Genomic DNA, 13,284 nt, shown 5'->3' on the forward strand with positions numbered 1-13,284 from the left:
TACACAACAAAATTAAGGAGAACGAGTAGTTTTGGATATGGTACACCACCTGACGTTTGGCTATGGTATTACTATTACAAAACAGAATAGGACATAAAGAAGACTGTATATCTATGGGAAAGAGCAAATAAGTGAAAATACAACAAACAGTGAGAATTTCTGTTAGCACTGGACATAAGGAGAGAGTGAGAGAGGATGGAGAATAATAATCGGAAACGTAAACGGTAAGAGGAAAGAGAAGTCGATAGGAGATTCCATGATAGTAAATGAAAATCAAATAAAAAGTAAGACAATTCTTGAACAAGAACGTAAAGGTATAGTGAAAAAAGACAATGTGAACTGTTGTGAATGCAATAACATAGAAACGGGTAAATGAGGAAGAGGAATACGGGGGTTTGTACCGAACAGCATAATAGGTACAGGGAAAGGGAAAGAGGGAAGAGGTAATAGAGAGGGATGGGGAACTGAAGTCGGCTAAGAAGGGGATGGCAGCGACGAGATATACACAGAAGATCAAACTGAAATGCGCCACAGATCGCACCAAGGAGAAGTTGTAAAATTCATAAGTAAGATATGCAAAAGAAGAAGAGGTCCACCGGAATAGTGAAAGGGAGGAAGAGAGAAAGGCGAGTAAACTGTTTGCAGGTAAATTTCATTAATGAAATTTCTAACTGAGTTAAAAATTAGATTTCCGTAGGTTCAAATGCTTTTGTCAAAAATGGGTTGTAATAACCTTCATTTTATTTAAATCCAGAGGATAGAAAATTAGATTCAAGTTAAGAATCAGTGGCAACGATAATTTTTTTTTCAAATTTAACACATACTTTCATTTTCATCTGGAAGTTTGAGAAAGGAACAGTTTTTGATTGAACTTTTTATTTAATATATTAAAAAAATTGTCAGTGGGGTTGCGCAACAATGCTGACGGATTAGATCCAACTAACGTTTTTTTTTGTTAAAAATTAATACTCTGAAGAGGGGAGTGCTTGCCACACTACTTCCCTAAAATGTTTCTAATAAGACTACAGAATTCACTGTAGCATATCATTTTAGTGTCTATTTATTCCCAAAATTTGCTTTGTTGCCATTACTCGTGGAGTTAACTGCATATTAGTTTATTTAAAACCCTGAGACTACCCGAAAATGCATCTATATCTACGCAGTAAATATCATAAGCTCGGGGGCACGTGGTCGTTGAGTTGATGCCTAAAAGCCACAAAGCTAATTCCAATGACCACAGCTACCGAGGGCATTCGTGTGCGCTGTTTTCCAATTTACCAAATACCTTGTCGTGAAAATACTTGCAACAATTATAATTGGGAAACTTAACATCAGTTTAATTGACGCTTCAGAAAAAAAATTAGTTAATCCTTAAATTATTGTCGGACATAAAAATTTAATGAATCGAAGTAGTATCTAAGGACAACGATAATAACAGAGTGGCCCCTCTGGCCAGGACACCAACCATTATTAAAAAATAACCGTGGGAAGCTTCCGTGTGTTTGGATATTTCCAAAAATAATTATGTGATATAAAAGGAGATATTTAGGTCAACCGCTTTATTACACGGTTAATCTTTCTTACCGAAACATACATACACACATTATAGGCCGGTAATTTATATCTCTCCTTAATGGAAAAGTGGGCTGGAAGTTTGGCCGTTGTGACAGGAGCGAGTGCCGGAGTTGGAGCTGCAATTTCTACAGAATTAGTGAAAGCCGGAATTAATGTAAGGTTCATGTTAAGATTTTATTTTTACAAAACCAACGTATCGTTGTAATTTACGGTAGGTTTACGTTTCGTGTTAACGCAATTAAATCAGAGCACACGTTCGTATTTGATATTGCTTGGCATGTTCGTACCGTGAATTAGCCACTTGGTAGGTTTTTATTTCAACATTTCCGTGTTGGAATCCACATCAGTATCGAATTAACGAATTTCTACGCCGCTTTCGGTTTTTCGTCAATATTGCTAACAAGATATAATAATAATGTAGTGTACCCCTCGAGCCAATTATCCCATCCACAATAATATTTTCAAACATTATTCCAGATATTCAGATATTAAGATAGATCTTATATGTTATACTTTGTAAAAGCGAAAGAAGAATTCATTCCAAATTAGACATTGAGGATTGGCGTATGACGATCGAGATTTACCTACTCGTCTAGGTGCAAATAATCAATTTAGCACTTAGTTTAAAGTTTGAGATGGATTCCCCATGTAGTACTGTACACCATTTTCACTCATACATAAAGCCTGCTTTAACCATTTTCCCGCCCTTAGACCAAGATTTTGCACAGCTTTTAGGAACAGTTGGAAACCCTAAGCCCTAAAAAGGTTTTATGAAGTCTCTGAGAAGTTTTCAAGAACTCTAATCGTTCTTGAGGTTCTATAGGTTTCTTGAGCCCCTAAGGCCTTCAGGAGTTTCTAAGTGAATCTGAATCTGAACGAGGAGAGAAGTCTATGGACATTATAAGAAGACAATAAGATTTTACGCAGGCTATTAAAAACATTGTAAGATTCCAAGAAGATTTCATGACGGCTACAAGAAGATGCCAACATTTCCAAAAGGATTGTAAGAAGGTTCTACAGCTATTATAAAGGTTCTAAAGATTCCAATAAGGGTCTGTAGAAATTCTTTAGATGTACAAAGAATGTTCTAAACAAATTCTAATAAATATAAATCAAAATTGTTGAGAATATTGTGGAAACATTTTACGAACATACCAACCTGGTTTTGAAGTCCTAAAAGGTTCTACCACGTTGGCGAGATGGCGATGAGAAGAGTTTTACAAGTTCTACTAATATCTTAAGGATTCTAATGGTTTTGAAGGTTGTAGATGTCCCAAAGGTTCTAAAATTTCTACTTTAAGGATCTACCAGAGGATTCTAAGATAATTTTACGAAAATTCCAAGATGATTCTAAAAAGATTCTACGAGGACTCTGAGAAAATTCTAAGGTTCAAGGATCTATAACTTTTTTGTCTAATTTGGAAGACGATAGAAGATACTAAGACATTAAGAACAGACTGTAAAGTGGACGATAAAATTTTTATATTCTACAAAACCCAAGAAGAATCCATTGCGATTCCAAGATGGCTTCAGGAATATGTATTGTAAGAGAGTTTTACAAACAATTCTCAAGATTTTAATAGAAAATTCTAAAGATGGGAGAGAAAAAGTTATGGTGTCCATCTGCCTGTCTTTCCGATTGAACAGAAGCTCACTACTATTGAATTCTTAGTCAATATGTCAAAGGTCACCTACATTTTGTAATTTGAGGGGTCCTTCGACACCCCGTTGTATTGATGTCTTTTGTAGCAGGAGCCTTAAAGTAATTGAGCGTTCCTTAGAAATTAATCTAAACGTTAAAAGATCACACCTTTTCGCTCTACATCATTGGCATGACAAACCTATCAATTGCTTTCCGACCCTATCTGAATGTTATTACAGTTTAACCCCTTGTAAAGCTGATTAATGTAGAAGAATGAGCGATTATTAATTCTTAACGAACATTACGAAAGTGAAAAACTGAATAAATATGACTGATAACAAGTGTCAATAAATTGCGCCTTCCTTGTTTTGTTTGTTGTTGTATCTACTCTAACTCTTCAAGTGGCACTTAGCCTACCTACTTAAGGGCGTTGAAACACTAATTTAACACGTGCACCAAAATTTTTCACGTGTCAACATTTATGTATAAAATTACCCCAGAGTGGGTCGTTGTCCATCAGGTACGGAAGGGAATTTTTAAGGAATTTCTGTCTCTTATAATTTTCACTACTACCCTATTGTTGCGTCCCCAAACTAGAGTTAGTCTTTGTTGTTTCCTTCAAAGAAAATATCCTAGCACGCCTTGTAATAACAATTTTACCTGCCCCTGTATATATTCCCACTTGCTATGTGCGGCTCACCGAAGCTAGAATTGCACTACATTTGCGCATGCGCGTTCGTCGATCAGAATTCATCGAACAACAATCAAAATATCAAGCTGTCATCGTACAGCTATCAATAATAACGGAAGTGCGTGCAACACGTCGTTATCATCGAGCAACACCATGAATCCGTCGTTATAATTAATCGCCTTCGTCGATCCTGCCGTTTTAACGAGCGCAATACGCTGTCGTTTCAACAAAAACAACAACGCAATTTCCTTTCGTTCATATTAGCATGGACCTGCTTCGAAACAACAACAATTAAGTCCTTTAATTCATTTTCATTTCGTAATTATACGACCAATTCTTTCGTATCGACCGCCGATTAACTTCGAACACCTCCTCATAATCATTCGTAGGTAAGGAACATCTTTCCCATCTTCCATACACCATCGATTAACTTCGAACACCTTTTTCACATCAACCGTTGCTTAGCATCGATCTCCTTATACACTCGAGAGGGGAAGGAATATCTCTCGCATCTTCCATAGATCGCCTCTTTGTTAGCAACCGTCGATCAACTTCGAACGGCTTTTTCGTAGCAACCACTGCTTAGCATCCACCACCTTATCGATGATCAACTCCATAATTCCAAAGAATTATATTACAAATTTTTACTTAAACACCTGGTATAACCCTGAGTACTAACAAAAAAAACAGACAAACAATCTAGGTCATAATTTGAGCTCGATTAATTAAACATAGAACATTTACAGCTAAAACATACCACGCAACACGCGATCGATTGAAACAACTAATTTAAACAAATCTTAATTAAGTGCCTTACGGCCGGTTGCAGGAAAGCGAATTATAATCAAAATCCTAGATTATTTGCCCAAATCTGAGTTTAAACAACAATTTTGACATTTGATTGGCTGCCTACTGCAATATAAAGCCAATCAAATGTCTTAATACCGCATTAAACTATAATCCTGGATTTTTTTTTGTGCAACTGGCCGTTAAAGTGTTAATAATCCAAAATATTCTGTCGTCGCTGCGATTTTCTCTAAATGACGCACAAACACAAACACCAAATGATACTTCGAAACTTCACTTCTTTACTTAATCTTCAATTTAGACGACACTAGGTTCGTTGTAATTACAGATATAAAATTGGCTCTTTAATGTTGGACTCCCCTAAAATAAGACTTCCTTATGCGGTAAATGCTCGATAAACACAACACTCCGGCTAATTTTTTTCCTAAACTTCACTTCTTTAATTCGACCTTCACTTTGACTTAATTCACTTTAAACGGCACCATAAAAATCTCTTAGAGCACTCAACTAACTTTCTTCTACAAAACCTTACAACTGGCAATAATCCACTCAAATATGGCAAACGCCCACCAAAAAGGAACGCTTAACGTCCACCACCAAAAAAAGCAGTGATTAAAGTCCGTCTCTTCTATTTAAAACTATTTCCGTTTCTGTTCGACTTTTAGAGCCATCTCTTCCTTCTTATCAAAATTACTGTGTCATCAACAAACCGAATGATTTTTGTCCATGAAGACCTAGAGGGAACGTTGTCGGAAAAGGAGACCGGGCGAATCAAAAGCTGAATTATCCATTGGAGTTTCGTCCAAATTCAAGGGGAATGCTGTTGATCACATGCGTAGACCAGGTATCGGTGGACTGGTTGAGGTCGGATCTAGCGAGAGCAGCTCCGTGGGAGGAGTCGAAAGTTCAATTCATCGCAGCAAAGAACCTCCCAAAACACGCCTGGACGCCGGGGCGCAAGTAGAACCTGAAAAGTATCGAAATCCAAAATGCTGGAGTTACAACCAGCAATTGGCGGGTGGTAGGCAGGAAAAGGGACCCCAAGGGACAAAATTTAATTGTTCTTATGGACCAAACTTCCTGACATACTTGCAACCATCGACCCTACGTGAACTTCACCACAGTTACTTTCCAAGACGAAGGTGGAAGCAGAGGGAGTAACAAGGAGCGCGACTCATTACAACGAAAATCAATCCCAGATCGTGCATGTTAGCTAGGAATAGCGTTAAGTTCGAGAACATTCGCGAGCAATCGAGAACATTGGCTATATAAAAAAATCGAATTGCGTTTCAGGACAGTTCCAATTTCAACGCCGAAGTAATAAATAGTTCGCGCTGGTATACATTGTGTATATATTATGTGAGAGATAAAAAATATATATTTATAAAAATATAAATTTATTTTTAATTAATTGTAGATAAATAACTTGCGTAATTAAATTTATGGAGTCTTCTGGATATTATCTGGAAATCTCTACGAAACCACCATCCACGAAACACCTGTCCAGCTAGCTCAAAACAAATCAGAATTGAACCTAGCATTTGCTACAAGAAAAATCCTAATATTGACTTAAAATCTCTCAAATCGAAAAATTCCAAAAAAATTTTGATCAACACCTGAAATAAATCTTGGACACAAATAGGAAAATTTTACATGAAAACTCTATGTGGGTCGCACCTTGGATTCGAATAAACACACAATTGGCAAATACAATTTATTCCGAAACACATGAAAGGATTAAAAAAAACCTTAAAAGCATTCAAAGCTTGTTTTTACACATACCACGCACGCGGGCGTTCGCCAGACAAATAAATAAAGAATCTTAATTGCTTTTAGTCATTAATCTGAACATTCAGGCACACTTAAAGTGACACAAAAACGCTGACAGATTCTGAACTTCACTTTGCTTTATAACACAGGACGAGATGACGAACAAAACTGGATTGATGAATAAAGATAACAAATTGACGGTGGCTTTTCACTTTTAATAAGAAACGAGCCATAACGAAAGGCCTCGCCTTGCACTACAACTACTTGCTTTTTCTCGTTATCTCCAGTATTTAAGGAAACAACCACTTCTCCCATAAAATAATCCCCTTCCTCACGCATGTTCAAATAAAACGTCAATCACAATCAGATTAGATAAACGTCATTCACGACGGAACGCGCCAAACGTCCCCACTTCGCGCAATCCTTCAAAACACCTGCATTCCTCACCAACGAAAGAACACGTGCGTTAATTAAATTTCGTCTAACAAGAAAACTTCTTCTCGCAACGACCAGAAAGCACCTAACAACATTTATAAAAGGGAAAACAAATTCAAGTAAAATAAACCAACTTTGTTTGTTCGTAAAAAAAACACCAGATTTGCCCTTACAAATTAAAGTTATACCACATACAGGGTACTGCATTAACCAGACTCAGACAGATTCAATGTTCATTTCCTCACACGTATCATAAGATCTTCTGGGTGCTGGGGGGTATTCCATATCAGAAATCTATGGATACTTTGAAAACGGCGAAAAGTGTAGCATTGCCATTGCAAACTTTTTACTCCAGCACCTTCCAAATCTTCTCCAAAATTGGTCCTAACTAACTTCAGTGTTTACGTCTGCAAGAAAGATCTGCTTATCGAACTTAATTAGCTTTTTTACTTTAACGTTTATGTTAATGTTATTGTTACACCGGCACCGGCAAAAGTAAATATAATTAATTAGCTTTATGCAGCGATAACACTCTCATCGCAATGACCGGATATAACATGAGATAAACTTTTACAAACATTACACACAAATCGATCTTACTTATAACCTGAATTCTGTATCACATGAACTATTTCTATTTATTTAATTGATTGTTAGGTTTAAAGGGTTTATATAAATGCTAACCCTCGAGATTTGGAATTAAAGAATCTTTAAGGAAATTCCATCTTAGCTACAACTTTTGTACATATTCTGAGGGGTGCATGAAATATATTAGTTCCTTTGATTGATTATGCTTAAATAGTCTACATACAACCCTTTAACTGCCCATCACGATTTTATAACTACGGAATTTTGAAATCCTGCTTGTTAAATACATTGGAATCGTATTTGTTTCAGGTCGTAGGTATCGGAAGACGCGTCGAAAAAATTGACGAATTGAGCGAGAGCCTGGCGGACGCACCGGCAAAACTGCACTCACTGTATTGCGATCTCTCAGACGAGCAGGAGATATTAAACGCGTTCAAGTGGATTGAAGAGACATTAGGGCCGATTAGTATAATGATTAATAACGCCGGTGTGTTACACCTTACAACATTAAGAGGTAAATTACCCGTCCAGAAATTACAGTTGAACAACAACTTTATCCGCAGAAGCCGACGTTGACAAATTGAGGGACACATTTAAAGTTAACGTTCTCGCGTACTGCATTTGTCAAAGGGAAGCAATCAAATCCATGAAAACTAACGAGATTGATGGAATAATAATTAACATCAGCAGCGTGATGGGTTTAAAGGTGCCGGATATTGACTCGTTAGATTTAGTAGGGCAAAATTTGTATCCAGCGACGAAGCATGCGATTCACAGCATATCCGATACGTTACGATTGGAGTTACGCAAGGAGTCTTCAAAAATCAGAGTTACTGTATGTGTTGTATGAATGTAGTACATGCTTTAAATAGTTTTCTAGATCGTAAGTCCTGGTGCTGTCGCAAGTGAACTCCGCAGAGAGTTTTCGGAAAGTGAACTGAATGAACGTCCCATGATGAAATGCGAAGATGTTGCGAAAACTGTCATCTACATTTTGAGTACCCCTCCAAATGTTCAGGTAAAGGAACGATACCATTGTGTCCTTAGGTCTATTGGGTAAAATTAATTTATAAATTTTTATTCGTACTAAAAAAGAGTAATAGGAAGCGTTCCTCTGAGAAAGGCGCAGAAATACTAGCTGTACTTATAGCTTTAGCCTCCGTTTTAATAAACGTGTATCGCATGTAGTGTCCTTAATTTCTGCTTGAGAAAGTACTAACGAGAGACCCAATATGAATAATACTACTTACTATTTGTGTGGAGACTAGATGTCGGGGGTTTCGATTATATTCAGTTACCTTAATGAGAACTATTTGATTACAACTGCGAATTAGGCATGAGCTCAGTCTCTGGATCGTAAGAAGACGAGTCAGCGGAATTTCAGTGCGAAGGGACTTTCGTGGGGTTGCCAATTCCAATTGGTGCGATTAGAAAACATGGTTGAGCGTTTTACAGTTATTTTGGTTATAGTGGAACGTAAAATTTTAACAACGAGAGTTCCGTTACAGTAAATATAGAGAATGAACTTGAATTGATTCTAACGTCGCAGTTTTATCCACGTAGAAAAAATACGGATTACCGCGAATTTAAGAGAAAGTAATAAACAGTTAACGTCAAATAAAAAACTTTCCTTATGGAGATTAAAAACGCCGTACGCGGCCAAGGACAAATTAATTAAACGCGCTAGTTACGCTGAAAAGAGTATCACAGTTATGTTCCGGTGTTGATTTACGTATTCGTTTACGTAACAAAAGGCATTACACTGTGTCGTGAGATCTGTGAATTTATTACAGAAATTTGTATTAAAAAACTTGCGTTTGTTGAGACACGAGTTTCTGGTAAAATATTAGATTGAGCGAATGCGGGTGGCAAAACGCTTAACAGAGGGAAAACTGATGCTGGAGTTAATTGGAGCGAAACATATAATGTTGGAAGGATTTGAATTGTGACACCTGATGAATAAAAGAAGATTTGATTGACGAATGACCATCGCTATTAGTTCAACGGTATAAGCACACAATCCATAGATGTATTTCAAACTAGATACCATCGTTATTCTAGTTCGTTCTTGATGTTCCCCATAAATACCTCCACATGGCGTTCACTCGGTAAAGACTACTGGAAATCTATTCGCACAAAATATCTGACTTGTGGGTTAAATATGCTTCAAGAGGGTGCAATTTTGATTTATTAATTGGTGTTCATTGCTGTTTCGTTCCGCGATTTGTAAGGATCTGCAACGAGGATGACCTGATTATTTTAAAGACAGAAAAATGCACTGCGTCAAATATTCCCGGCCTGACTGTGAAAGAAACGGCATAGACTAAAAATTAAAATGTATTTTTCAATATAGCCCCCCCCCCTCCACCCCTACATTAGTGCATTTAATATGCATTGCTTCAAAAACAATTCAGTACCTCTAAATATATTCTTTCGGTTTGTTTAAACTGCAACTTTCACCCCTTTTTTGTCACTGAAATCACGTCCCCTTAGGTCCTTTTTCAATTTCCCAAGCAGGTAATTTATTCATTCATTTATTTATTTATTTAGTTATTTATTTGAAGTTGTACCTTACGAATTAGGAGAACTGCAGGAAAACCTAATTCGGAATAGCCTGAAGAATGCTTGAAACTGATCTCAGGAAATTCCCATCTTCGCCACTGATGAATAATTCACCTCGGCTCAGGTTCGAACACCCGACCTCCCGGCTATGTAGCTCAACGCTCTACCACTGAGCCACACAGTCGGATAATACTCCCTTGGGGGTGATGGATTTGCTCAAAACCGTAATTGCGGTTTGTGCGACTGCAGCAGTGCATGTAATGCTGCATTGTTATACAGCGAACGCACGCCTTTGGTCAGCTTCCCATCTTTCCGTCTTTTCCGCCGAATATTCTGCTTTAATTTGTGTTTTTCGTCTCCATTCCATCGACTTCCTTTGAAACAGTGGATCATAGTATACGACCATAGTTTCATCCCAGGTTGCAATCGCCTTCCACACGACCACGTGGTAGCTCCAAAAAGGATCGAGCGCATTCACCCCGACGTTGGTGCTGAACTATTAAGATTTGTTTGGGGACCCACCTTGCACTAAGTTTATTCGACCAGATTTGCAATAACCGATTACCTGTGACTGTTTTTATACTAGAAGACGTCTAGTATATCTTCAATTTTGTTAGATGTTTCTTTTGTCTGCCTTCGGTAATTTAAACCGTGCATAATCCTCACTGATCGGTATGGACTATTTTGAATAAAAGAGTGAGTAAGGATAAACTGAAACGGTCACGATCTTTGACTACCAAGATCACTGTACCTTGTAACTGGAACCCTCCTACGGTGTTTATTTTTTGCGATCATTAAGAGTTGCACAGTTTTAGGTATTGTGTACCCGGGAGTATACGGAGTGTTCAAATTAAAGGGTGATTTTAGGAAAAAATATTAATTCCATGTTTTTAAAAGTCATTAGTTGACAATCTTTATTTTTATGGGATTACATGGGCTTGAGGAAGTTAACGACGTCAGTCCGTCGGGTTGAAAGTAAATAAGGCTATTTTAATGGAATTTATGTGCCCAGAACAGTAGAATGATCTCATAGATCTCTTAGAGTCCATGGAAAGCGATGAATCTGCAATGTTGAAAGGTCGGGGGTTAAAGTGAACGCCCGTAATTCGTTGATCTAAGCGAATCAGATGAGCTAACGATTGAAGATGGCCACGTTAACCAATCAGCGCCATTTTGTGGATGTTCTATGCATGTGAACAAGGGTAGGGGTGAATCTAGAAAAAATAGATTTAATGCATTCGTTTTTGGTCCACGAGATCGTCCACGGTACCATACGCGAAAAGTAATCTCTCCGTACCAAGAAAAACAAGTTTTGAGGATTGCGTGAATCTTTTGTTTACATGAGAAGAAAGTTAGTACACTGCACGTGATTTAAATCGACCTACATCAGTTGAATCGATCCGCCCAAAAATGGGATAATCTAACATGGAAATTTAACACCAGCTCCAACTGCCCAGTAAAGAAGGACTTATCTGTTCAAGAAATTATCTATTTAAATATCCGCTGAGGGCACTTTGGTGTGCAATTAAGACTCTTTCCATTATCTCGGTCATTAGGTTATGGGATATCCTGCATTTCGGAAGAGTTTGCAAACAGAAGACCGTTCTTTTCGCTACGAGCCCCGGGGTCAATATCAACCAGCATTTTCTTGAATCTAAATTAGAGCGAGATCAAAGTTTTCCAAGGTTGGACGACTGAAAGGTAGTTTAGAAAATTTTAGAAACTGGACGTTTTCAATTAACCTAAAATTTATTCGTTTGAAGGCTGTAATGCAGTGTTTCCTAAACTGGGGGCGCGCCGCTCTAGGGTGGCACAAGGCGCTGTTAAGGGGGCGCGTGATCCCTTATGAGTTTGAGACAAATATCTACCTTTACAATACCTATATTACGTATTTTTATGTAAAATTGTATTTGACTAATTCTTACACAAATAAGAAAGCATCTACAATTCGGAAAATTCGCCTTTTTATGCTGATGAATGCACCGATGTTGCACAATGTTGCCAGATGATAGTCTATGTGCGATTTATGATGGTGCTATAAAATAAGAGACCTTGAATAAACTAAAAACGACATCAAAAGCCATTGATGTTATCGCTGCACACTGAAAAACATAATATTTTTGGCCATAACTTCGCTATTTGTAGACCTACAAGAAACTTTTAAAGAGAAACTTAATCACCATAAAATTTTGCATAGTTTTTCCCATTTAAGCGGTTTTGTATCTCTTACGGTTTCCGAATCCCCATAGTGAAAATGAAAAAAGAAAATATGTTTTTTGATAAATACTTTTGTAGTAACAGCGGTCGGTTACATAATATTACTGAAAATAGTTAAATTTTGCTGTAGAAAGTTCGTTTCGATTGACACAATGAAGGGTGTTAAACCCCTTAATGTAACAACAGTTACAAACTTATTCCTTTAGTAATTCCTGTGGGGTTGGATCAATCCCCTAAATAAAATGTTAACAAGCCATTTTTCTTTGCTTAATGCCTGTTTAAACAACATTAAACCCCCAAATTTATGTTAATTTTAGATTAATATTCATAATTTATTTGCGTGTATAGGTCATGAAGCAATTGTAACAGTTCGCAATGCATATTATAAGCAAATTCCTTTTGCAAAACTGGATACACAGTATGTATGGAGTAATACTTTCATCCCAAGCAACTTCCGCCCTAAGTTTATTGATGTGGTCCTTCCAGCCGACTATTGTGACTCTTTACAGTAACATCAAAGCTGCTGTATTTCAGTAACTATAGAGAATTCCAAAATGATTAGGTATATCAATTTCTTATTCAAAATAATTAATAAACCACCGAAAATATTTGCTATTCCTTCTGAAACACCATGTATATATATTTAGTACATATACTATTTGCTTTTTAAAAAGTTAAAGTTACGATTGATAATCTTGTTTGATTACTATATGGAAAGATGTGCACAAACAACTTTTCTAACAATGTTTTTAATTATAAATTAAACTATATTTACAATCAGGATTAAAGAGTAACAGAAGTCAGAACTTTCTGTTAAGAGACAAGGTAAATGGGCAAGATTTGTACTAATAGTCTTTTCATTTCAGATTCAAGATATTGTAATTCGTCCTATATGGGAATCAATTTAACAATAAGGTATTTAGTTTTAAGGTCAATTAGCTATTGGACATTACGAGTTTGTTAGATAAATTGTGACTTAACCAAGTTGTATGCAAAC

At 36.9% G+C, this 13,284-nt stretch overlaps 1 protein-coding gene across 1 annotated transcript; it reads left to right on the forward strand.

Moving 5' to 3' along the window:
* The first annotated feature begins 1,595 nt into the window (after nt 1-1,595).
* Nucleotides 1,596-13,284, forward strand: LOC116167605 (farnesol dehydrogenase-like). Its single transcript, XM_031483001.1, has 5 exons — nt 1,596-1,729; nt 7,818-8,022; nt 8,072-8,343; nt 8,389-8,526; nt 13,154-13,284. The coding sequence occupies exons 1-5, from the start codon at nt 1,634-1,636 to the stop codon at nt 13,193-13,195; spliced, it is 753 nt and encodes a 250-aa protein (XP_031338861.1). The 5' UTR covers nt 1,596-1,633; the 3' UTR covers nt 13,196-13,284.

Source organism: Photinus pyralis, unplaced genomic scaffold, assembly GCF_008802855.1.
Source record: "Photinus pyralis isolate 1611_PpyrPB1 unplaced genomic scaffold, Ppyr1.3 Ppyr1.4_LG4, whole genome shotgun sequence".
Taxonomy (NCBI): Eukaryota; Metazoa; Arthropoda; class Insecta; order Coleoptera; family Lampyridae; genus Photinus; species Photinus pyralis.

Coding starts and splice junctions, on each gene's coding strand:
- LOC116167605 (XM_031483001.1), top strand. CDS start 1,634: ATGGAAAAGTGGGCTGGAAGTTTGGCCGTTGTGACAGGAGCGAGTGCC. Junction 1,730..7,817: donor TAGTGAAAGCCGGAATTAAT/GTAAGGTTCATG, acceptor TATTTGTTTCAG/GTCGTAGGTATCGGAAGACG. Junction 8,344..8,388: donor CTTCAAAAATCAGAGTTACT/GTATGTGTTGTA, acceptor ATAGTTTTCTAG/ATCGTAAGTCCTGGTGCTGT.